Here is a 27766-nt window from a genome sequence, read left to right as displayed (position 1 = left end):
TTTTGAGGTAGCGAAGCGGGTGAGCTGCTACACTGCTGTCTGTGTTTGTAACTCAGGGAGCCCTTCACTGCCTGCCTGATTCAGCCCTTAGCTTCGAAGTGTGTGTATGTGTGTGTTTGGGAGAGTGTGTAAGTGTTACCTGACAGACTCAGCATATCACTGTGAACCTTATCAACAGTTGCAGTAAAGCATTACTGTATTTCACACTTTCACCCAAAGAAGAGATATTTACACTGTTCAAATACATCACTCACACACATATGGACACGAAAAGACACTTAAACTCGCCGACTTTGTAATTCTTTGGGCTTTGCCCTGTTATTGTTCAGCAGCTTTAAATATATATTTAGACTCTTTTAAAACCTCAGTCTGGGGAACACTCATTCAGTAGTACTAAATAATGAAAAACATCATGTTACTATTGATAGCGTCTCTCTTCTTTAACTTGCTCTGTAGCGCTGTTTATACATGTATATGCAATTCTTATGCACTTACACATTAGCAAGAAAGCTGTTTTTTACAGACTGAATTAATGATTCAGTGCAGTTGCACGCTGTATTACATTTAGAGGCAATGTTTTGTGAATGGAAAAACCATTTTATTTATAAAGGATTTGATTCCAAACTCTTATTTGAGGTTAGGTTTACACAATAACACAGTTTGGTTAATCTCCAAGGAAACTTTCATCTTTCCCTAACTGTAAATTTAAACATTTTTTTCTCAAGTCATACTGTTTTTCTATGAAGGTAGGCCACAATTGTTCCTTAATCTAAAAGAAGCGCGTGAGTGCCTAAATGAGAACAAAAAACCTGAATAATCTGAGTCTGCAATTTGCCAAATACATGAATTTACATCATTTCTTTTAAAAAGTTATGAATTTGCTGTAGCAGTACCTACAGAAAAGGCAAATCAGACAGAGTCACATCGACACAAACTGTACGCAGCATCTTTCCAAAGACCAGGATCTCAGGTCAGGTTTCTAAGAGTAACAGGTTTTACACATTCATACTTCTTCTGCTGCAGTCACACTAGAGAAAATAGTGTCAAGAGGCATGGCACAAACAGAATTACTGCAACCATATGCAATAAACTTGCATTCTTATTGCCTTTGAAATGGTTGCCTCAAAGACGGGGACCAGCTCTATGACCGCTCGCAGTCAGTTGCCCTCTCCAGAGTGAATTTGGTGCCACAAGATGGCTATAAAACATCAATATGGACTCAGTCTGCTTTCAGTTTTGTGACTGAAAGGGGTCAAGTTGGTAATTACATGCAATCTGTTAGTCATAACACGGCAATTAACTGTGATAAGTTGGCAAAAATCGCACATCTGTTGCCGTTTGAATACACCGAAATTCACATGAACTACTTGCATTCAGAATCCAGCCAGAATCTCGCAGAGAAACAGAAACATTAAAATAGAAACTGTAAACCCCCCACAAGTAGTGACTTAGTTGCTGCATATGGTTGCCTAGTAAACTTTCTCTTATATCAGGATAAAACCAGAATACAACCAGCTACCAGTTGAGTCAAATCCTCTATTACAAGGATATGCGTCACAGCACAAGCTGACTTAGAATATTGTGTAAAGCTAACTTAAAGCTCCACGGTAACTCTTGACAATTGATGTTGTATTTCTGTAGCATTCACATTTTCTTTTACTTGTTTTTGAAGTCATGTAACAGATTTGGCCATTTCTTGAACTTTTAGCTCAGCTCCTATCTCAGTGAAACTTCAGAACCACTAATTGCATGGGTCAACCATCATAGTCCACCATCAGCCCCTGGATTTCAGGGATCACAGCCCGATGGCTATGTTTCAAGTGAAAAAAAGAAGTTATATAGCCTCTTACTTCTAAAAAAAAATGTGTTCCTTTATTCGCTATACAGATTGTGTAATTACATGTATGTTTTTCACGGTTTAAAGGCTAGAGGGAGTTCTCTGGTTAATGCTCTGACCTCTAAAATTGGAAAACAGAATCTTTTCTTAACGTTTTGATGGAGAGATGATGATTAGATTTGATAATACAGCCTGTATTTCCTCCAGCATTCGGGAAAAGCAATTTTGTGCTGTTTGCTTCCTTGGGGAAGCTTGAGAAAACAATATGAAAATGATTTTTTTCTTTACAACAAGTATATTTGATGCTTGCAGGCAAACACCAAAATAAAAGCAAAGTTGAAGTCTCTGTTTTTTTTTTTTATGTAGTTAGCTGCCCTTTTTATTGTAGTGGTATCTGCATTTGTCCTCATGTTTCCCTGTGTGACAGAAAATATGAAGAGATTCAGGCATGTTTTGAATTGGGACTGGGTAGATATAAGATAGATATGAGGAATAGAGCCGACAGGACACACACACACACACACATAGTTGTGCTGACCTTGAGATTTCTTCAGTCTCGGTGGTTACAGAGGAAGGACCAAGCAGAAGAGTTGGAATAAGGTGAACAAAATTAGAATGCAAAGCAAAAGCCAACAGACACCAAGTTGATGCCAACCGATGACAGCAGCTGTCACTCTCAGACAGACACTTGCCACACTTGCTTTATCTTATTTCAGCCTCCTGCAACTACATTCTTCTTGAAGACAAGCATGCAAATCCTTCACTCAGTCTGTCAACTGCACACTTCTGTTAAGACCTGCGGACAGACTGTATCAGATCTCTTGATGCAGGACTTTAGGTCTTGCAGTTGTAAATTGTGATACAAAATCTGGGCCAAGTCTCCAGGGAATGATAGCCTGTACTGTACACATCAAAACCATCACTGAATTTTGTTGGCTATCGATCCAGAAAACGCATTGTACCACAACCACAGAAAGACAGGGTAAAAGGCCAAGTGACTGCTGTGAAGGAACGACAAGAGTGCACGGACATGAGCTGTGGTTTGCTGTGTAGCAAAAAGCCTGCTATTTGACTGCGTTAACTGCGGCTGTCTCTGTATCTCTGCTCCACCACAGCTTTATTTTGCTTTCCAGTATCCAGCATTGCAAAGAAGGTTGAGAAAACGATGTGCTTACTTTCATTTTGCTGTTGCTTCCTCCAGTCTTTCCTAAGAGCAACTCCTTTTTTCTGCCTGATGCCTTCTTCTTTTTCAATACCTTCTGCCTTCATCACCCATAAGTCTATTCTTAATTGCCAAAAACGCTTGATTTTTCTCTCTTGCTTTTTTCGCTACCTTCCATTTCTAATATCTCACCACAAGCATACAATGCAGATCTGAGAAGCTGGGAATTAGGTCCTTAATAAAATGAAGCAAATGTGAGATTTTGTTTTTCATTATAGAGAAATGTACACTTGAGACGTAGCCTTATCTTTTTAACTACAAGACATGTTGTGGATTTTGAAATATTGCTTTTTCTGTGGAAGCCATTTTATTTATTGTGTGTTCCCATATATATTTTGTCTCTTCATTTTTTTTTTTAGTTGTACAAGCAGCAACACACTGTGATTGTTTGGAGTTCTCATAACAGGTCAAGAAACTGTTTAGTTAGTTTCCCTTGCTGGGAGAGATGCCTGAGAATTGCTAAAGGCTAATCAAGCACTTCTGTGCCAGTGTACAGGAATACTAATCAGTCATTAGAGAGATGTTGATTAGTCAAAAACAATGTCTTTGTGGTTGCTATCTCTGTAAATATGTGTATGTAAATGTGTCCTTGTGCATTACTGATTTATTAGTCTAAGCAAATATGCACTTTAGCATAATATGCTGGCATAGTACAAATCAGAAGAACCCTCAAGATATATGTAGAACCTTCGCACAATTATAAATAATAACCCCTTTGTTAAAGTCTGCATCACAGAGGCAGTTTTACTAAAAGTTCTCTCCTCTATAATTTAGCAAAATATTAACTAAGCCCTCAAAACATAACCCTCACTACGGCCCCGAACTATATGAAGTTGATTGTTCATCTATACACTGTAAATCAGAAAGTGCAAATTTGATAGACAAAATCGAACTAGGGCAAATATATTCTCACTTTTTCAGTCTGTAATCAGTCAGGAGTGTGCAAACCAAGTCTCCAGCAGCTCAGATCAGCCTGTTAGCATTACTTGAATGCTTTCCATGACTAACCAGCTACAGTGGCAGCAGCACTCCCTTGATTAGCCATCCAGCAGTTTCTCTGAAAACTGCTGAACAGGAAAAGGGGCTAGTTTAGATGGTCAAGGAGAACAGTTAATTAATTTTATGATATATTTTTCTTGGACTCATTCATCGTGAATTTTGGCTTCAAGCAAAACATATGCAGAAAGGGCCACTTTCATCCAAATGAAGTATTTATAGGAAATTGACTATACTTTATTGCAAGACGTTTTTCATAAACCATACTGAAAAACAAGTCAGCTAAATAATATGCATAAACAGCATCAAACTGCCCATGCACAGCCGCTTTTAATTGGTGTTTAACCTTTCCTGACAGAAAAGCTTTCCCCTCCTCGCTGTGTGACAAATTTACTCTGCAGTGTGCATCCCTATTCGCATATATCCATATCATAGTCACATAACCTTGTTATCTAGAAAGTTTGGATGCTGTATAAAGCTAAAAGAAACGTATAATTCAAACTATATGTTAATTATAAAAAGTAAAATATTAGAACAACAGCAAAGAGACACAATGATGACCTGAGAGTTGTTGTTTTTTTGGTTGGGGGGGGGGGGTTTGTTTTAGTTGTTTTTTTTAAACTCTTCATATTCAGTTTGATGTTTTTACCACTGTGTTGCATCACACTGTAACCATTTGGTAATGAAGGAAACCACCTACTGTTATAGTGAAAGTTAAATCTTTTCCTGCAATTGCTTCATAAAGATCTAACCGTAACCCTGCTGCTCGAGATTTCTGTGTGTTATTTTCCCTTTCAGATGTTGGCAACAGGTGACAGTAATGTAAAATGTGCATGATAATATTTTGCATTATCTTTCTTACATGAAACATACCTCACCTGAAAAAGGCACCCTCTGATTGGCTGAATATATTGCTCAAAATGCTCTATATGTAATTCAGCATTAGTGCTACCCTCACAAATGCACTCACAGCACACTCACACTAATGCTCCCCCATGCCATTATGAACAGTTTGTCCATGCAGCCTCTTACAGAGTGTTGAGCAGATTCAAAATGAACATACATATATATATATATATATATATATATATATTTTTATTTTTTTTAAAACCGTTAAACTTCGGATTTACAGTGTCTAATATGGTTACCATTTAACATTTTATTTATTTCATTTTTTTGTACTGCTTTTAATCATATTTCACCTAGGATGACCCTTTTTTAATGATATTTTTAGTGTTGTATTAAACGCTGTGTTTTTGTCCTCCCTTTCATGTAAGCCCTCCCTCGTTCTTTCAGTTAAATTTTAACAGCAAAAACAGAAGAGGTGTTTCGGGGTAAAGCTCTGTCTACAGCCTAATATCTCATGCTGACATTTTGGATTTTCACTCAGAGAAAGCGTAGCGGTGAAGTAAAGTGTATCAGTGTTCAACCAAACAAAACACAGAGTAAAGCTGCTTAATTTTACATAAGACACCACAGGCCATCCATATCAGGACACCCAAAACTCTACATTCACTTTATGGTAGACAGTTTGATGCAGTGGAACTGTGGTCTGTATAAGCAAGGCTTGGAAAGTTAAGAGAAACAACAAAGTTGCATGACTGAAATTTAAAATGAGAACCCATCTCAGTGTTCGAAATGGAAACTAAAAGAATGGAAGTTCACTTTTTCTCCCCCTCATTTTCATACAGAATCAACACTACTCTATATATACTGATTTTAACGCAAAATATTTTTTTCCCTTGAAAATATGTACGTCCTCCCAACCAAAGACAGTCTCTTTCTTTGTAGGAGTTTATGAGTGAAATAGTCTCACTCAGTGTTTTTGAATTTGCTATGCTTTTGTAGTCGCTAAATATGACTGCACTTCATTCTGTGAATTCCTCAGGTGCTTATGTACATAAAATGCACTAAAAGCGTGAAACAGCCAGATTACTGAACCAACACAAGTGGGTTTGGAACGATTCATTAATACAACCAGGTTTGCTTTGATGAATTTTTGATTGATAAGTAGCAGCCAGTTTTGAGTAATTATTCACTTGTTCTTTGTACTGTGTGTTCATCATCTATTTCTTTTCATAAATAATAATAAAAAAAAAAAACTTTGAACATTTTTAGTTTGATGTTTTCTGTCAGCATTTTTTCTGAATGGTACAACACAGTTTGAGTCTGTGTCCAGTGCATACTCTCTTTATTTTTGACTGCTTGTGCACTGTGAGCATTTTTTTATAGTAGGCGTTGGTCACTACCATCATCCTTTTGAAGGTTATTGTGAAGAATAGAGAGATGAGCCACTATCCATGATTGGCATCAGTGAATCAGTCTCCCTGATGGGCTTCTAACATAGCTTTAAACAGCCTTCTATCACAAGTTTGTCCTCTTTTTATAATTTATCAGTAGTGGACAGTGGACCTGGCTCTGTTTAGTCAGCCACTGAGGGCCAAGCCCACTGTACAGCCCCACTCTACTCTGATTAGACTGCATACTCCCCGTGGAGACTGTGATCAGCGGCCAGACTCATCTCATCTCTTCATCCAACCTCTTTTCTATATTTCTGAGCTCCATTGCTCTCTCTTTGTCTCATGTTCACTCTCTCTTTCTCTCTTCTTTCATTCTATCCATTGATCCATCTGTCCCGATCTCTCGAGAGGCCAGCCCAATTAACCTGTTTAAACAGCCATCTGAGCATCCCATCCATTCCAATGTGGGTGTGTAACGGGGATCTAGTTCACTGAGCCAGTAGCCCAGTGCAGGCCTCCATCCACTGCCCTCCCCAGTTTCCAGCTCCACCTTACCTCCAAGTTCTTACTCTTTTTCTTCCACATCGCCATTTTAGACATGTGGTTTCGTTTCTTCAACTGCGTGGCATCCAGTGCAGCTTTTATATACCATACTTACTTTTGCTGTTTTTTCATTTCCATGTTTTTCCTGTACAGTTAATTTCACTGTCACAGTTATTGCCACCTCTACACATTCTTCATCCTTCCCTTCTCCCCTCCCCTCTCACCTTCTTATTGTCACTCCTCAGCTTTCTCCCTGTCCCCTGACTCCATCCCTTTCTCACTTCCCTTTCAACACTTGTCAGCTACTTCCTGCCAGGCTGTCCATAGAACACCACAAGAAGGTCACATCTCTTTTTTTGTGTTTCTCTCCTCCTTGTCCTTGTGTTATTGGAGTGAGATGGAAACTTTAATTAGAAAGGGGGGCGGGGTGGTAGTGGGGTGGGTTGGATGGTGATAACAACCAAGCAACGCACAAAGCTTCATTTACTGTCTTTCACCCTATCATAATGGAGAAATCAATGATTATATTCCTTTCCTGTGTTGGAACGCACTGAGCATGGTAGAATTTGTAACATTTCAGGGGTTGACTGTCGACATCGACTAGACGGTGAAGAAGTGCTGTGTTGGCTGTTTAAGACAGACACACTGGGGTGTCTGTCTTATTTGCCAGATCAATGCTCAAACGGAGCCTACCGCTTTAGACGACTTGTTAATGTGTAGCACTGTGCCGTTGGGCTTCAGTGCTTTGTTGCTGGCCAATTTTTATAATCTCTTTTATAGCGGTATTGACCCAAGTGAGTGAAAGAGGAGCTATGCTATGGAGGTCCGTGTGTGTGTGTGAGCATGCGTATGTTGATGGAGGGGTAAAATTGGCACTGTCTTTTCTTAACTGGTGCAAGAACAAGTCCCTCTGGGTACTCTATCCACACCCTGTCACTCTATTTCCAAATGGGTATGGGTGTAGTTAGTTTGGCTTGTCATTGCTAAGACATGCCAACACTGAGAAAATACAGGCTTACACATGCATAGGAATGATTTACTATTACATACATTAGTTGACTATGATTTGGTGTGAAGTGAACCCATTATTTCAGCATCACTCTCAGACCATGCAAAAGATGTTTACAAATATTTTCTTACTTTCACATTAAAAAAATCATCATAGCATGGTTAAGTTATTTAATGTCCAGTCAGCCACAGTCTCGGCAGATCAGCTGATCTCAACACCAGGGCTTAGCTGATGACCTTTTAAGCATCCAGCTGGCCAATCTCACACAGAAAACACTAACTGGGTTGATTTAGCTTGTTATGTTTCTTGAACATCTGCAAGCCACTTTGCAACACATCTCCGCCACGGCTCCTTCTATCATGCTGTGTCTGAGTTAGTCAGTGTCAGATCTTTTGTCACCGATGCTTCCTCTTGTTTTGCTGGCTCTCTTGATGCAAAGATAGCGAGGTTCCAGGACAGAGCCATAATGCCAAATATAAATGCCTACATATGGAAATAACAATCTTCTTTTGATGTCTGTGATCATGCCTCAAATGAAGACTGATACATTCAAAATTTATTTTTGATAGCGAATGCCTTTTAAGTGCTACAGAAGTGCATGCTTTCTTTAATATGGCTTGAAGCACCCCTTGCTGATTATCCCTTTTCTTAGTGCAAAGTATAAGCCTACAGGCCTGTGCCAGCCATAACTGCAATATGGCTGCACTGCTGGCTGTGTGCCTAGTTTATAGAGAGAAGAGACAATAATTGGAGGACACAGAGAGAAGGGGCAACAGACCACCTGCTGCTTGTGTTTTTTTTTCAGGTGTTCGAATGCTTCACAGATACAAGCACTTAGAAATATAATAAAGCATGCTTTGAATTTGATTTTTGACTTCTTCTCATTGTTAATATATTCAGGCAGTGTTCCAAAACTCTGTTTGCACAGACACATGTTTGCCAACTGGTGTGTTTGTTATCATCCCCATCCCCCAACCCCCAGATGTAATCTTTGGAAATCTGCAAAAAATGATGGTAGAGTAGAAATGACACAGGGTTGGACAAAAAGAGAAAAGTGAATGAGATAAACTGAAAAGACAAGCAAGGCTTTTAGGGAGGGGTGGGGGTTGTTTGGCAATACAAAGAGAGCAATGGTCTGATGATATCCATGATCCAAGGCTTTGTTGCCTCTTGTATTGATGTAATCCATCTTCTATATCCTGCCTTTTTCTGTCTACACCAGGATTCTTGTGCAGCTCCTGATACACTCTGTGGACAGTATCGTTGAGAGGCTATTCCCTCTGACTGAGCGCTGAGTGGCCATCTGAACAACTGGCCTTAGAGAGGAGGGCGCTGGCATGATCACAGGTGTTTTTAGGGCTAGACAGCACAAAAAAGCTGGATTTAATCATAGTTTACACCCTGTAATAGAAACCTTGTTTCAGCTGTTGTAGTGGTTTGGGGGAGAGAGAAAGCCATGAGAAATCTGTGAGTAATGGCATTCAGCTTAAGGTTTCCTTGATATGTTATCTGGACTCTAATCCCTGAGTGGGAAGGCTACAGGTGCTGCGAGGGAGAAAGGAAGTGAGAACGAGAGACTGGTATGGGCTGTGCTCACTAGTGACTCATCCTGTTATGAACTGCGCAAGAATTTCATTAGAGAGCAAACACAAGAGTGTCCAGGCAACTCTGAAAGCTCCATGGTGAACAGGTTTATGGTGCCATCTTAATTTAACAGAATATGAAGGACACAAACCTCTAGAGGCTTTCTGCGTTAACATCCCTCAGACTACATTACGGTTTGTGTTTCCCGTCTCAGTGCAATACTTTCTGTGTAGCGTAAGCTTCCTTTAATCTTTTTGCCTAATTGGTTAAACTGAATCATAGGTTTAATCAATATTTGGAAAGATGTTGATTTTGTCAGGGAAAGAAGGAGCAAATAAGAAGTGCTAACTGCACTGCAAAAATATTTTTATTTATAACGGCTACAAAAATTACATAACACTCAGGTCAGGTTGTTAGTTTTCTCCACACGCTTACACTGTATTCTCTAATGGAAACTGGTGGATGTGTGTAATAAAGCCTTAGAAAAACTATTGAAGCAATGCAAACCCTGTGATTTGCAGGAGTCTGTGAAATATGCTATTAAGCCAAGCCATATAGAAGGAGAAACTATTTAAATCCTCATTCAGCAGTTCCCCTACTGTACATTAGAGTAAGATAATGATGTGGCATACTCCACAGCGCTTTCTATATGTTGTATGTGCCTTCAGTTTATAATTGGAGAAAGAGAAGAAGTACAACTAAAGCCAAAAGCATAGTCTTTGTAAAAAAAAACTGACTATATGAGCAGATTAAATATAGAAGACAGAAGATTTAAAGGTTGTTTGTTGTCCTTATGTATGCTGTATTCTTCTTTGTAAGTCTAGCAATAAACTAGCAGACATCTTTACATGCATCTTTATCAAATTCAGTTACAGCTTCTTGTCATTGTCATGTTTCACCTCTACATTTACAGGATAAAGAGGCATGCATCTGCATACAATAATCCTCAGGAGTCTAATCATAGTGACTGCTTGACCGTATTATTAATAGAGACTAAATGGTGAGAAACACCAGTGTCGGACTAGGCTAAATAATCTTCCTTAAGAGTAGCCAGTTTGTCATGTTCCTCCTAATGAGATGCAAGTACTGCAGGTACGCTATGTTTAGATATGTTTTTGTGAGTTAGGAAAGCAGTTTCAACTTCATGCTTGCCAGTGTTTGTGCCTGTTTTGCTTCTTAGTTTCTACAACTGTGATGAATAGTGAATTCAAATCCTCTCTTTTTGTGTGTCTCCAGTGAAGTTTGATGACTGCATGGGAAATGAAGGTGTGGTCTTCCAGAGCAGCAACCCCCTCTTTGGCGTGCGGACAGATGGATCCATTTTTGCCCAACGAGAGGGAGCCAACCTAGATGAACCTGTCCAGTTGAAACTTACAGCAAGTGATCCGCACACACATGTCTGGGAGACTATGGTGCAGTTGGCACTGATTGACCTACCATCATCCCAACAAACTGAAAATGAGGTGAGTTTCAGATTTTATGAGCTCGAGCACAGACACACAGAAATATCATGCTTCAAATTTCAATTATCGTTCCAGAGTTTCTTTTTCCTATCACATTTTCTCCAGTGGTCTGGTGATAGTAACAGCCAAGAATCAGGTCAAAACTCCTTGGGGTTTCAGCGAAGGGGAGAGAGGGGGTGGAGCAGAAAGAAGTAGCAGTGCCACACAGTTAAAAGTGATAGAATCAGACTGCCACAGGGGGAGAGTAAGATTCCCCTCAGCCATAAGCTGTTATTGGAAAACATCCTGTGCCTTGGGTATCCCAGGGGTTCTTGTCTCTTCCTTTTCTATTTAAAAGCTGTCAGAGGTCAGAGACAGAGACTGAGCAGTATGAGCCTAACTGTCCCCATGACTATGGTACCCCAAGGCCAGCTCTGAGAGCCAATATCACCCCCAAGTGTTAATTACATTAGGCAAAAACAGGGGCCTGTGTTCATTAACTAAGTGCACATCTCACATAAGTTATTGGAAAATAAATTCCGGAACAGATCAAATCTCACTTACATTAAAAAAAAATGGAAAAAAGGCTGCCAAGGATTCGTTTTTACTCAGTAGACAGTTCTGGTTTTTGGTAAGAAGCAGCCATTATCTGCCAGTCAAATAAAAACACTAAAATGTTGAAGACACTCGTGCTTGTTATAGATGGACTCTAATGAGAAAGGTGTTACCTTTCTGTTACCACAGGGAAGTTCCACCTGATTATAACTTCTTTGAGCTCATTATTTTGGTTTTTGCATCAAAATAAATGTACTTTAGCTGTTTTCTGCCGCTTTCTTCACTGAAAAACCTCTAAACGGCCACTTTACCAGTGAATCAGATCTTTCCACAGCACAAATCAGCTCTGATGGCTCAGACTGCACAGCTGACGTCATCAGATTCGCAAACACAAATACATAATCTGCTCCAACTTGTGCATGGATTGGATAAAAATGATTTAACTTTACCTTTATTTTGAGTTTGCTCATTGCACTTATTTTTGGAAGGAACTGTGCATAGAAACAGTGACCACTGAGAGAGAGGGAGAAATGCCAATTTCTGGCCTTCAATTTTCAACTTCCAGTCTACCAAGCTGGCTATTATTTCTGCAGGTTTTCTCTAATAAAGCAGGCTAAAATCTGCCCTGCATGTAAAAGTGCAAATGCGTATGAGCCTAAAAGTTCCCCAGTGATTGTCAGTGTCATCTTGTCAATGTTTAGAACAGGCTTTCACTATCAGGAAATTCTATCATTGCTATATAAAAAATGCATATTATTGGTGCACTGATTATAATTTTCTTGCCCAATTAAAATTTCTGATTTTTCCCCAAGTATGACCTGCCAAAATCAGTTTTCTTTCTAAAACTTGTAACTGTATCTGGCATATAGTAGCAAAATTCGACTTTTTCTCAATGCAATATATGATTTTCTCTGGCAACAGCTGAAACAAATGAAAATAAAGATCTATGCTCCTGGAAGGAAGTGCAAATAATTAACTGAAAATGAGTTGCTGTACACCCGAGTTTATTTTATATATTTTACTTTATCAATCAAAAGCAGGTGCAATAGATTTATATAAGAAAACAATTATCAGGTAGTAAGATCATTTTCCTCGATGTTTCTAACACCACAGGACATTGACCCTTTTCTCGTTTTCCCATTTGATTCGGGCTCAGAGTTGTGGATAGCTTTAGTTTTAGACACTTTCCATTTATTCGCTTCTTTAAAATGTCCACGTTCAGCATAACGGAGGTCGTTAAAGAGTTTGATTAGGTTTACTGTTACAAACATTTTGTGGCAGTCGGGCACATTGCCAAACGTTGTGCCCTCACTCTCTGTGAGGAACTTCCACGCTAACGATAATTTATCGCTAGCATGTGGCTTTGAAAGTTGTGCACAACTTTTTTGCCTCTACTCCTGCATGAAAGGGAGCTGCTCGCTGCAAGAATGAGAATCAGACAATTCTGGTCCCTGGCTGGTCAGAAACTTTTAGCCAATCATTGTTGTGTTGAAAATAAAAGCAGTGAAACATTTCCATTATGCTAACAATCAGACGGTAGTCATGTGCAATGCTAGAAAATGGAAGCAATGGCAATATGTCAGTCATAAATTCACAGAGCCAAACAGAGAGTGGGATATCTGCTGGTAGTTAATGGGAATGAGTTGAAGAGTGTGTATTGTTCTGGCTCTGAATAGGTTGATCTTTAATTACGCTCTTTTATAGTTAATGCTGGCTTATTCACTCGACTGAGTTTCAGTACTAAAGTGTCAAAGGTCAAATGAATGCATTTTTAAACGTAATTTTCCACTGAGTCAATTAATATGTATATCCCGAGGAGCAAAGAATAGACAAGCAATCAAACAAGATGGTCAGAGGTCAGAAATATGCTACAAGTTGTAACAAACATGTATGAGGACAGCAGGAGAAAGCAGGGCGCTAAAACAAAATGTGATGTTTCATTATGGAAATGGTGCTTTGTGGTGTGCTCTGTTGAATAATAACTTCCAGATGTCTGGGTAGCCAGGGGCTGGCTGATATCAAAGCATGCAGGGTTATGGGGAGGCAGTGGCGTGGAGGGGAAGTGCTGGGACCACCGCCAGCTGGCTAAGGCTGATGGCACCAGGGCTGTGGGTGGGGGGGAGCTTGGTCGAGGATTGGGGGGCATCCATTTCACACTCAGTGACTCCTGTTCACATAGCATTACTGTGCATAAGCATGTGTGCAAGAATGTTATTTTATTGTGGGAGATTATGTTGGATCAAGTGTGTATTATGCTAATTTTGCATTAAATTTTCATTGCTGCGTATGCTCTATGTGTGCTTGTGTCTTCGCTTGGCACCTAAAGGTTTAATCTGTGCAGGGTTGCATGCCAGAGAATGTGTGCCCCGTCTGTGTTGTATTAAGAAAAATAACAAAATCTTTAGAATCTATAAAGCTGTCTTTAAAAAGTCTACTAACTCCAGTTTGCTGTTGCTCCTTTTCCTCCGTCTTTCATAAGACTTTGAATAAGTGATCACATATCTCTGCTTTTCCTATTTTTCTAAATCTGTTGCATCACCATCCTGTAATTTTTCTATGTGAATATGAGTAAGAAAGAGAGAATCGGAGTTGAAGTTTGATCAGAATTATACCATGGTGAAAGAAAAACCTGCTTAAGCCTTTTGCTGCAGTGACGGGCAGAGATCTTTGTCTCTGTGTCTCTACGTTTTTATGGTTTTTTTCTTGTTGTGCATGTTTTTCTCTCTACATTTCTCCTCAGGGAACTCACTAGTACCTGTTAGCATGTGTAGATAAAAGGATTTAGAGCATGACTTATTTAGGCAGAGGGAGGTGAGGGGGGTCACATCTGCTTCTGACAACTGACTCCTCATCTCCCTCAATCCATCCCAAACATGTCTTGTTCCACCTCTGCCTCCCCTCACTGCACTGGTGGGATGTGGGGCAGCCATCCCCTGCAGTCAACCCCATGAAGCTTTCCTCTCTCTGAAGAAAAAGAATGCATTTATCCGGGCCTAACTCACATCTGTCTCATTTCGCTCATGCTCGTGTGCACAAACTGGGTTTGTGCACACGGGCACGTTATGCTTAGCAGACATTAGTTTCTTGAATATGGACTGAATGCAAAGGACCACACTGAGTTTCTGGAAGAAAACTATTTTGGCCGGCAGATGAGACAGAAAACCGTGACTGATACCCTAGTCATGCTCAAGTTCCCCCAAACCGCACAGTGCAGGAAACAGAATATGGTAAAATTTGTTAGGACTAGTCTGCCTCTTGTGCAGATGGGTGACACAGTACAAGAGGAGGAGGGGAGACTGCTGGTTCTTTCTTTTCTGACTCTGAGAATGAGCACAAGCTGATCAAGGATGATCAGGATTTTTGTCAGTTCCAGTGCAGTGGGTTGTACTGTAGCACCCCTGTTGGTCAAAATAGCAAATGCTTCAGTTCCTAAACTGGCAACTTTAGATGGCGAGAATTTAAACACAGTCATATTTAACTAATTCATATATAACTGAACTGCTGGCATAGGTTCACAGTTTACTCAGTTTTTACTCATTTTGTGTCTGAATATGCACCGAATATTTTCTGATATTCCACTACATTTGATTATATATTAGAATAGTTGTTTGCTTTGCAGTTACTTTAAACTGTATTTTATTCATATTAAAGTCATCTATACACTTTAGTGGCATCTAATGTAATCAACAGGTCAGATCTTTGATTGGATTACACAATCTTGCACAGTAAGGTTTTTAAAATGATGAGGGTTGTGATGCTGTTTTTTTATGACATTAAGGCATACTATTAAAAGGTAAGTCATGGAGGTTGTGCTTTACCTTGAAATAATTAGAAACTTTACCACATTTAGTTTTTTTTTTTTTAAATTGGCCATTTTATTTTGCGTGTGTGTTTGATTGTATACACCACTTACACATCAGCAATGTTTCCAAAGCCTGGTGTTTTTAGCAAAAAGCTCAATATACATTTATCCATTATCCATGAGCATAAAGATAGCAATTTAGTTTTAGTGTTTTTCAGTTCGTGTTTACAGCAATTTATTGAATATCGAAATCGTGAAATAGAACTGACGATTACTATCTGGATTTGGTGGAGAACAAAGGAGGCTTACAGATTTCTCTAAAATATTATGACTGAATACCGATATAATTTTCCATATTGTCTTTTTTTGTTATTTTGGAAATAATTCGTCTTTAAAATTCTTATAAAAACACCTTAACTGTGATATCTGAAGAGGCTGCAGGGCTATTTGTATTAACAGGAGCGGATGGGCTCCTGTTGTGCTCCTTAGCAGATGACATTTGTATCTGATTATTTTCTTTATTTATTCATGCTGTTATTGGCTAACAGACACAAAATAATGTTCCAAGTGAGGATGTCTTTCCATTCTAATCGAAAAGCTGAATACAATGTTAATATTGTTATTGTTATTGCATTTGCAACAATTTTAATGTACATTTAATTTAAAATTATTTTTTTCAAGCCTTTTCAAAACAGTACTAAAGTGTTATTTTGAAACACACAAAATCAATCATGAAAAAATAAGCTTTCGTAGGACTCTCTGCATAGAAATTAAGGGGGGGATGTAGCAGGCAGGTGCTGATAATGACATGCAGTTCATTAACTGATCATCCACAAGTGTGATCACCTCTTGAAAAATCTAAATTTTGGCAGTTTACCGGTTTGGAGAATTCAAACCAGTAAAGTGCTACGATCTTCCCAGAAGTGGACATCACATCCCAGCAGATTCACCACAAGGTCAGACCATGCAGTACTAAAAGAATTTGCAAAAACATCCAAACGTTACATCTCAGACTCTACAAGAATCAGTTAGCATGGTAAATCTTAAAGTTTTTGATTGTATAATTAAAAAAAGACTGAACAAGTATGGCTTGTTTGAAAGATTTCTGAAACAATGTCCTTTCCATGGACAGATGAGACCAAAGTGAAAATGTTTGGCTATAATGCTCAGGACCTTATAATCACTGAGTCTATGATAAACTCATCTGTACAGTAAAGTATTGTCAAATGTTACAACATCTGTCCTAAAACTAAAGCTTGGCCAAAACTGGGTAATGAAAAAGGACAATGGTCTCAAGCAGAGTTGCAAATCAATAACAGAAGTGTTTCAGCCAAAGTTCAAACATCAACCTGATTGAAATGCTGCGGTGAGGCCTTAGAATTAACCTTAGAGCTGTGTATAAATGAATGCCTGCAGACCTCAAAGAACTGACGCAATGTTGTAAAGAAGATCACTGTTTCATTTGGACTTTTTTTGTTTTTGTTTTTTGTATGGGAAAAGTGTGGCAGTGATGGGATGTCGCTGGGGATGCAATGGAGAGCTCCACTTTGCTGCCTCAGCTGTCTGTTCTGGGCCCATGGCAAGAGTACAGTGGCATGCTGAGGTCTAAAGTGCTGCTGAACTTTGCTCACTCGGGAATGGATCCCAGTATGGACAACAGACTGCTGCACAGCATGGAGGGTGGTTTGATTTGTTAATTTGCTGACTGAGCTAGTTCTTGCCCTACAAGATCCAAAGATGATAGACAGATTTTACTGTTGTTGTGCTCTTAGAAGACTGAAATAAACAACAGTGAGTGGAACCCTCCCACAGTCATAGTCTTTTTCTTTTTTTTTGCTTCTATATAATTATTTGTACCTAATTAATTGTTTCAATTAATTATTTAGGGTACATATGATGTGGTGCTGAACTTCAGGCTTAAAAAACTTTCCTCTAAAATTCATAAGAGCACCTTTCCCTCTGTGTTAGTTAATGGGCAATTTCATCTAAATTACTAGAACTGACTATAAACTAAGCTAGCTTTTGCTGGACTGCCAACTTCTAGGGACAAATCACACGTGATAAGCTGTGGACACTTATTCCTGTCCACAGCTTACAGCAGGTTTTTTAAGGCATTGTTTCACAACTTAAGCTTTCATGGAATATAATAAAGTAGAGATAAGCAGTGGAAATATGACGTCTGTGGGTTTGTTTTGCTTCCTGTTCTCTTAAATTTTTAAGCCAGCAGGAGCAAACGTTGGAAACCAAAAACAGAGCTATGGGAGCTATGGGAAATATTATTAAATATTATTATAATATTGGCCTTTTTAAGTTTAAAGTCTTTCTACAAAAGTGGTAAAAATCTACCAATGCAGAAGCTTTTATAATTTCAACCCTTAAGAGCAGTAATTTTGTGGATGGTACATTAAATATTTATTGCATATGGCCATGTGGAGCAGCAAATCCAGTCGTTCTTTGAATGTGAATGTGGTCTCCCCACCTACCGTAATCCTTTACCTGTTTAAAAATCTCTCCTTTTGCACTATTACTTAAAGTGCCCTGGATTTCACAGTCCAAGATGTCTGAAGTACAGCACTTGGTTGATGAAACTGAACATGACACCTAAGCCCATGCTCCTCCACACCCCACATCCCTACCCACCCACACAAACACATACACACCATATGCCAGGTTGCTTGACACATTTTCTTTAAAGCAGCCTTAAAAGCTTTTTTCTTGGGCGTCCATCTAATGAAGTCAGCCTTGAAAGCATTGTTTCCGCTGGCAGATACAAGCCAACCCTCTGAGGGACCTTGACCAGGCAAGAACAAACAGAGACAAAGAAAAACACTTTTTATAGACTGCATCATACAGGACCTTCAACTTTCAATATGTGCCAGAAGCCATTGCCATCTTCCAACACTGTAGACTGCTTCTGTGTTGTATTTTATTTTTATTCTCAAATGTCAGCTGCTGGGGAGGAACTGTAAAGCTACACATTTCACAGAAGTAACAGAAATCGAAAAACTCGAAGAAAGATAAACGGCACTAATCACCTTTAATGGAAATACAATGTAACTGAACCTGTTCTTTACTTAGTTATTTGTTTATTTTTACAAATGAGTCTATGATGCTGGACTTTTTATACTCCCTCCCATCACACATGCTCACATGTACACACTGTAACATATTTATTTCCATATTTTAAATGCAAAATTATTAACCACTAGTTAGATATATCCAAAATATTGGTCACTTTGTTAGACACACCTGTTCACCTGTTCAGTAATGCAAATATCAAATCAGCCAATCACAGGGCTGGAATTCATTTAGGCATTTAGACATAGCAAGCAAAATGGGAAACAAAGGTGATCAAGTGACTTTAAGCGTAGCATCGGCTGGTCTGAGTGTTTCAAAAACTGCCAAGAAACTGAGATTTTTTGGCACAACTATCTCTAACTTTTACAGAGAATGGTCCAAAAAAGAGAAAATATCTAGTGAGCAGTTCTCTAGTTGTAAATATTTTGTTCATGCCAAAAGTCAAGGGAAATGGCCAGAGTGCTGATAGGAAGGCAACAGTAACTCAAATAAACACTTACTGAAACTACGGTATGAAGACAACAACAACACATCAAACTTGAAGTACAGGGGCAACAGCAGTAGAAGAAACAAGAATCTAAGGATGCATTTCATCAGAGTGGGATGACATAAGATTGGAAAATGTTGCCAATTTTTTTTTCTTTACAGTCTCAGTTTCTATGGAGACATTTGGATGGGTGGGGTCAAAATTTGGCATAAACAATATGAAAGCACAAATCCATCCTGCCTTGTATTAACTGTTCAAACTGCTGGTAGTGGTGTAACAGTTGAATAAATGTTGTGGGAGATTCACATCACAGATGTGCAGATGACATGATTGTACTTTCTCCATATGTTTGTCCTGTTTATATCTCTTTTATAATTTCAGTTTTTGCACACTGTGCATTTAAATGGATGAACTGCTAGGTATGGGCTACCCTGTACAAATGAAAGTTGATTTATTTGCCTCAATTAGTGATCCTGGAGGAGACATAACAAAGACACAAACTACAAATTTCTTGCTGTCTGCTGGTATGAGTGTTTGGTTAGTAAAGTTTTGTGCAGCTGTTTTACCTGCTGGTGCACCATCAGCCTAACACAGCCCAGTGCTTGAGGAATCCATGTTATTGAGACAAGCTGTCAGTACCTACTGACTAGGGGGAGACAGAGAAAAACAATAACACTGCAAGAAGAGGGCAGAGGGGAGCACGAAAGCTAGGGATAGCTCAAGGGACTGTGATTGAGACAGAGTGCAAGTGATGCATAGCTTCAGCTATGATGTTCGTGACTGAATTCTTGACATGTTTTACTATCTTGTAACCCTGAGCTGTGTTGGTAAACTTACCGTCGAACAACTCTGCAGATAGTATCACTTTAATATTACCTTTTGCCACTGGAACAGTAAACGCGAAGCTGTAAACTTGCAGATGATGGGCTCTAAACTGTAGCTTTAGAGATAAATCGTGTATGTATAAAGCAATATACTTTAACAGAAGGAATAATATATTTGATAATGAAGGGAATCAGGTGTCACACTAAAGGTTCTACTACTGTAATTTCAACGATTTTTGCTTGTTTTAGCACATCTTGGAAGGATCTGCAATAAAGCAAATTTTTGTACACTCTGTTCATTGTCTGTTCACAGTCATGTGGTTTGCAGTATTTCCACACAGACATTACTTATTTGATGTCCGTCATAACTCCAGCATTTGATGTAGCTGTTCTGACTCATGGATGAGTTAATGTTCTTTAGGAGATTGAAAATGGGTTCCTTTCACATTTGAGTTCCTTATTTGAGCATCTTTCAAAAAGACAGTTTTGTGGTGGTCATTTCTCTGTGCCTATAGGGATGGTGTGAGAAAAGTCTATGATGGGTGCATACTGTTTGATTGAGGTGTGTGTCTGTGACTCAGCTGTCATTGTCTGTTGAAAGAGGCTGTAAATCCAACTCCAGACACGCTTTCTGTTAATGGGCTTTTTATGCCTGGTGTAAATGACAAAAGGTATGAAGTTTATGGTTTCTTTTAAATATATGCACATACATACTCGCACAGAATTAACATCACCTCTGTCTTGCCTGAGTCTACGCATGATGACACAAAGTGTTTCTCATATGGCGTTCTTCTGATAAGAAATGTTTACATGTTTTAAGAGCCATAGTCTTTTACAATTGCTATATCATTGTTATTGCTCCTATGTGTCTTGGTTAAAAATGAGAGATTTTCTGGAGTAATTCGTGTGCACATAACTAAAGTGAGAATTGTACTGAGTATAAACATATCATTTGTTTGGGAGGAGAAAAGTACTTATCAACAATATGTATCATGGGTGCATATTACTGTCATTAAATTTAAAATGCATTTATTTTTTCAAAAAAGAAAAATAAAATCTCAGTGCACATTTATAACAATAATCATAATGTTCTTTTTGTGCCATTTTCCATTAAATGACTTTTATGACTTGCAAATTATAGCATTCTTTTGTGTTATCTTTATTTAACACAGCATTCCAAATTTTGAAATTAGGCTTGTAGAATTGCACGCAGTATTGTAAAAAGGACAAATTGTTGGAAAGCTTTTGCAGAAAATCTGCTAATGCTCTGAATTTAAAGCAAGTTTGGTGCATTAAGGTAAATTTACACACCATTTGGCACATGAAATTTTCATGTGGTCTGCCAGCGAATTGTACTGCTGGTATTTCCATTGAGTTTTGTGAAGCGTTAGAAAGACTCCGTTTCTTTCTCACTTATTTTTGCTTTTTTTCTTACTAATACACTGGGGAAAACATTTTTTGAAACCCTGCTGAATTTGTAAGTTTGTTCACTTACAAAGAAATGAACAGTCAGTGGAAATACCGAATATCAACCAAAAATTGATTTATATAGCATTGATTGAAATAAGTATTTGTTCTCCAAGCAAATAATAACTGAATATTTGTTAGCAAGCACAGTAAGACGCTGCTTGTAGTTGGTCACCAGGTTTGCACACATCTGACGAGGGGTTTTGTCACTTTCCTTGGCTTTCTAAATCCTTTTAGTTTCTTGGCTGCTGTTTGGCAACTTATAGCTCCCTCCGCAGATTTTCCATAGGATTGAGATCTGGAGACTCGCTAGGCCATTCCATGACTTTAATTTGCGTCCTTAGCCGCTCTTTGCCTTGGTGTTATGTTTTGAAGACCTGTTCACAACCCATGTTCAGTCTTCTGGCTAAAGGAAGGAAGTTCTTATCCAAGATTTTACACTGCATTGGACCCTCGGTGCATTAAAGTCATCATGTACCCTTAGGAGAAACACCAATGTTCTTGACTGTGGGGATAGTATGCATTTCTCTTCCTCAACACATAGCAGGTTGAGTTGCCAAAAAGCTTGATTTTGGTTTCATCTGACGCAGCACATTCTCCAAAACATTCTCTAAATCATTCAGATGCTCAATATCACGTCATGTGCGTTATCAAGCAGATTTGCAGATTTCAGTCCATTACAGCGTAGTGTGTTACCAGTGGTGTTCTTGAGGACTGTAGTGCCTTTTGATCATTAACAAACTCCTATATAGTTTTACGCTGCACCCCGTCACCTTTTTCATGATCTTCATCCCCTTACGAGGCAAGATCTTGCATGGAGCTCCAGACTGAGGGCAACTGATGTCCATTTTATATTTCTTCCATTTCCAAATAATCGCACCAACAGTTGTCACTTTCTCACCAGTTTCTTGGTTACAGTCTCGTAGCCTGTTCCAGCCTCGTGTAAGTCTACAGTCTTGTCCCTGACATTCTTTGACAACTCTTTGGTCTTGCCCATTGTGTTGGAGAGGTGGGAATAGATGAAATTGATTCTGTCGACGGGTGTGCTTTATACACATAACAAGCTGAGATCAGGAGTGTCTGTAATTGATTGTGTGGTTGAATGTTATGTGCACCACATGGGCATAGAGACAGTTTTTGAGAGCCAGAATTCTGGTTGGGTTAAAGTGCATCAAATCCTTATTTCACTCCATGACATGCAACTTTTATAGAATGTGTTTATTCTGGATTTTTTTTCACATTCTGTCTCTATAAATTAAAATAAAACCACGATAAAAATTAGACTGTTCAACCTTAAAATATTTCCCCAACTGTATATACAATTATTGTGTTAAATTTTTTTAGTTGCAAAAAGGTTTTTGGTTGACTTCTTTTTTCTTTATCCAAGCTGCCATATCTCCAATTACTTGCAAAAAGACTTGTTTTTTGCCCAAGTGAAGGACTGATTTGGCGAATGATGAAATGAATGGATGAATGATCTTGTGTCTGACTGGGTCCATTAGATCTTTCAAAATCATTGCATTGTGCACTTTGTTTCCATAGCAACTTCAGACTTCTCTGCAGAAATACTAGTTAAAGGACAAAGAGTAGATACCTCCTTATATGTAATACTTGTTTTTATATTTAAAAAAAACAAACAGGTGACAGTGACAACTGCCATCTTAGCTGATGAGTTTGATGTTTTTTTTAAGGTGATGATTGATCATTGCAGCTACAGCAAGCTCTCAAAAGCTGGTACCCAAGAAAGTGGTTTGACATACAGCTAACTGCTAAAAAAGCCTTGACATTTTCTTAGTGAAGAGATAATAAAAGATTTCAAAGTTCACAGAGATATAAAATAAATATGCTAAACCTATAAAAATGTCTTTTATCTGCAAAATTGTGCTTTGTCTTTTAGCATAACATCAATTACTTTTGTAGCATACTAAGTAAAACCTTGTTGTTCTGTCTTTAAGGTCACAGAGAATGAAAAGAAAGTTGCTGGGAGAAAAGAGAAGAAGGAGGCGGTACAAACACCACCTCCTGTCATCGTGTTCCCAGGGTCCGGTCACAACATCACAAAGGGTCTACGAAGACAGAAGAGGGACTGGGTAATCCCACCAATCAATGTGGCTGAAAATTCTCGAGGACCGTTCCCTCAGATGCTTGTCAGCGTAAGTGACAGATTTGATTGGCCGCATCGCTGATGTGTTCTTAATTTACAGCTGGGATTTCTTGAGGGCATTTAACAAGTAAGGCTGATTGGGATATGTATAATGGATGGTGATAAATAACAGAAATACATTAGCATAACTAGTTTGTTTGCCACATCCTTGCAGATGATTATGCTGTGTTCCCCTGATGCAGCTACAGCCACAATGCCTTACGGTATTTAAACAGCCCTGATTGACCCTGAGAAGTTTTCCCCTTAGACACCTAAACAGCAAACTCTTGCACAGTGTGAGGTCCCATAGGGTCACAGTGAAGCTAATGATTGTTTATTCCTTTTTTATGCATCTTTTCTTTCCTTTATCAGGTTATTTCAGAAAGGTTGCTTAAGGTTCAGTTCTATTTTTATAACTGTATAACAATGCAATTTGTCACAGAAGTTTTAGTGAAGCCTCTTGTTTGATATGAGAAGAAAGCATGAAATCCTGCCATTCTCAAAGTCAAAAGAGTAGAACAGTATTTCTTTTCTTCTGTGCCCTAATAGGCACATTAGTTTATTGGTTTAGAACTTCCTGTAAATAAAGAAACAGCAGAAACATGAAGAGTGTATAACCATGTCTTTGTTTAGCATTCAAAATCAGAATTCGTCAACAATTACAGATGGAAAATTTGTTTCTGTAAAACCTTTCCTTTTTTGATAAGGCTGTAATTACACGCTATATATAAGTGCTGCATGTCGAAGGTTAGAGGCTGAACCCGCACACCTGTCGAATAAATTAATAAATAAATGTTTAACTTGCTGTGCAAAGGCTTGAGTTGCAGGAGGTTTAAAATTCAGGGATTCTGTCACAACAGAATGTGTGGTTTGACTTGCTCATAGGCAAGCTCTTGACTTTAAGATTGCGGTGCACGCTGTAATTCATCAAAAAACATTCCACAAGACTGCTGCTTTATTCACTGCTGCTTCTTTCCTTCTCTCTTTATCTGGAATATCTAGCCATCAGCTTTTCCTTGCTGTTTACAAAACTCTCATAGTTTATCTCTTTGGGGTTTAAAATTGTGCAAAAGAAGCAGATTTTTCCTATTGTTTCTATTCTTTGTTTTTCAACTGGGTTTCATCCAGTCCCCAGGGAAAAGCCTGGGGAGCTACTTGAAGGAAACTTTTTTTATTCATTCTTTTTTTTTTCTTCCATAGTGAAACAAAAACATCAAGTCAAAGAGGAAGGAGTTTGTAAGTCTGTGTTTTGGAGTGAGTGCCTCTACAGCTGGAGTGTGTCCCATCAGCCTGGCACAGTGTGGCTTTCTCATCTGAGCCTGCTGAGCCCATGAGTAGTGCTACACCAGCAATAAACTGGCCAGACAGTTCTTCTATTTCCATGAGCTGGTCAGAACCAGAGCGAGACAGAGGAGATGGCGAGGGGGAAAGAGAGAGAGGGTATCAAAGGAACATTTGGAAGCATAGTTTGCAGCCAAACACAATTCACTTTGTGCGGTAAATAGGTCCGTCAGGGGCTAGTGGATTGCTGAGAGCTGAGCGTTTCGAGCAGAGGAGAAGTGATGCGTGTTGATGCCTCTGTTGGACTCTCAAGCGCCCGTCTTTCTCTTTAATGATGACTGGAGGGCAGGAAAGGCCATACTGAGAGCTAGAGATTTTAACAAGGACACAGGGGTGGACGGCATGGGGATAATTTTGCCATACTTGTTTATCTGCTTAGTCCTTTCTAATAACCTACTTTGTCCTCTGTTGAGAATTCGGGCTTTTATGCATCTGTTTCTTTTCCCTCAAAACAACAAAAAAATGAAGCAAAAATGCATATTTTATTCAATAAAAAAAGGTCTCGAAGCAGCGCTTGGAGTCTTTCGGTCGCCCTTCAGTTGCACCATTACTCAGTGTTCTGTGCACTATGGCTGTGTGATGCTACTTCTAATGGTCTGTGAAGTCAGTCTCTTTCTTAATGGGCTGTTCTGTCATCCAAAACAGCACTGAGTGACATGCAGGCAGTGGCCTTCCCGACCATCCTAGTACTTTTCTCCCTGCCCTGGCCGAGTTGCCATCAGTTGGACAGGTGGGGTGACAGCAGCCCTCACCTGTATCTCTGCAGGTCTACAGCACTGTCACTTTGATCACGCTAGCACACGATTGGGCAGGTGTCAGGACAGAGCCCCTACTGATTGGCCTCGCAGCTCGCAGCCTGACATGGCTCGAGGGAAATGTTGACTGCATAGGCAAAGTTATGGCAGAACTGTTCTCCTATCGGTCTCTAAAGTCAAGGCAGTGACAGTGGAATGTTATTGACTGAATTTTATTAATAGCTGTGCTGAGATGACGGCTTCAGAACCCTGCACTCCCCTACTGTACATCAAGTTGTTGTGTACATGCTATCACTCTGTGGTTGAATGTTAGACCTTATCAACCTCTAGTGTCAGAGTTGTGAGACTGAATGTAGCTATTCCTCCTTTGCCGATAATGGCCAGTAGTGCTTCCTTACAACAAATGGGCATGAGCGCTGCATAACTTGTAACAAAAGGATAAAATGGAAGGCTAGCAAAGAGAGCAATTGAAAGGATACAGAAATACTGTTAGCACTGTTCTAGACAAAACAAAGAGATCCAAAAAGCCTATAACAAAGAGCGAGCAGAGTAATTTTTCACAATAAACAGGTGTTCTCTGTCGTTTCTTTCTTCTATGGCCAAACTTCCATCAATAGTATGTAAGGGACATTGATTTTTCACAGGGGCTTTTTGAAACCTTTCATTGATTCACACACTTCTCCTACAGCAGAGCGGCATCGATTTTTTTTTTTTGCTTGGGTAAATAAAGACTCAGCGTAACCACCCAACTCCCCCCAAATCCCTTATTCGCCCCAACAATTGCTTAACCCCACCATTAGAACAAGCATCAGCTAAAAAAATGAAGAAACCCCTGATGAAACAACAGCATAGACAACGAGTAAGACCATTTATGATTAAATGTCTGAAATGGTTTGGGTTGTTTGTTTGTTTTTTTGTTGTACTGCTGCCGGTTGAAAATAGCAAAGAGTATAAACACTGGTTTTGTCAGAGTTGCTGGTTGCCTGACAGGCAAGGTTTTAGTACCACAATGGAAATATTTTTTTATCCAGTATCTTAAACCTGAAGTCTCTGCAGTGATCCAGTGACAGGTGCTGTCACCTAGGTTAGACCCTCTTGGTCAGCTTGGCCCTTTCTGTGTGGTTCTGCCTTGTTGGACTTCTTTCGTCAAAAGATATTTCTTTTTTTCCACTTATCCAATTCAGGCTCACAAACAGGCCGAAGCCTATCACAGCTGCCATAGGGCAAAGAGTAGGGTGCACCCTGAACACACAGAGACAGACAACCATTGGCACTTACACCCAGGGCCAGGAATTACCAATTAACTTAACATGCATGCATTTTGACTGTGAGGGGGAGTCAGAGTCCCCAGAGAGAACCTACACACAGGCAGGCAGTGAGAGAACCAGCTGGTGGTTTTAAACCCAGGACTTTCTTGTGCTGAGACAACGGTGGTAACCTCCGCACCACTGTGCTGTCTGGTTAAGGACATAGGTTAAGTTGATTGGCGCTTCTAAATTGTCGGTGGATGTGAGTTAGATATTACTTAAAGTGCATAGAAGAAAGCGTATGTCAAGATGTGGCTTGCAGTTTGATGGACATTGGTCACTAAGATTTTAAACTCCTTTATAAATGCCAGTACAGATAGTGACAGTGATCACACAAATATTGTTGCTGCATTCTTGACTAGTGTTAAAACATAGTGGGCCTTTTTTAAAAGGTTGTTCTCTTTTTCATCAGATACTTTGTAGACGTTTTCACCATAGCTTTTGTTGTACTGTAAGTTGCTATCCTTACTGCCTTTATCACTACAGTTGTTCCTCTCTTCAGCTCCAGCAAATCAATCATTCCTGTCTGACATAAAGCGCATCACAGTTGAGGTGCCAGGGTGGGTATGTCACCACAGGCAGCAGATTTAAAACCGTGCTCCTGGGAAATAGAGATTTTTTACTTCTCGCTGATAGGCTTAATCAGCATTGTGTGAACTCGGATCGCAAAGGCATGAATGTAAAGGCAGTCAATTTGCATAGAAAACTTCCACACTTGAGCTTTAACATAGTAGACACAAATAAGGAATAGTGAGGTTTTGTTTTGCTATTTTTTCCCTGGACATGTTCTGGATTTGTGTGGACTACAATGAGAAATGACAGCTTGTGTGAATTAGCACGCTATGGAGGTGTGGCACGCACTGTCACCTTTGGTTGGACTTCTCTCATTTTTCTTTAGTGCTGCCGTTTTAGGTCTTTAAACTCTCAGCCTCATAATAAAAAGCATTTTTCAAAATATGATCAAAAGATGGAGTCAGGAAATAAAAGCCTGCGATGAGAATGTAATCAAGTAATCGTGCATCAGAACATCAACATCGCCGGTGTCAGGGCAGATGTGGTCACACCCCAAGACAGTCTGTAGTTATCCTTGTCCTCACTCTTCTCTCCCCCTTTCAGCGTCTCTTGCTTTCTCAA

General features: G+C 39.3%; 1 protein-coding gene across 2 annotated transcripts in view; it reads left to right on the top strand.

Moving 5' to 3' along the window:
- LOC120719269 (cadherin-4-like) overlaps positions 1 to 27766 on the top strand; it is a 238095-nt gene that overhangs the window by 144439 nt on the left and 65890 nt on the right. For both annotated transcript variants that reach the window (XM_040008362.1, XM_040008360.1), the window contains 2 exons: positions 10668 to 10894; positions 23042 to 23239. In XM_040008362.1, coding sequence (XP_039864296.1) covers positions 10668 to 10894; positions 23042 to 23239 — 425 coding nt within the window. The remainder of the gene's footprint in view (positions 1 to 10667; positions 10895 to 23041; positions 23240 to 27766) is intronic.

Source organism: Simochromis diagramma, unplaced genomic scaffold, assembly GCF_900408965.1.
Source record: "Simochromis diagramma unplaced genomic scaffold, fSimDia1.1 OVJJ01000545.1, whole genome shotgun sequence".
NCBI classification, from domain to species: domain Eukaryota; kingdom Metazoa; phylum Chordata; class Actinopteri; order Cichliformes; family Cichlidae; genus Simochromis; species Simochromis diagramma.
This window is presented reverse-complemented; position numbering and strand designations above follow the sequence as displayed.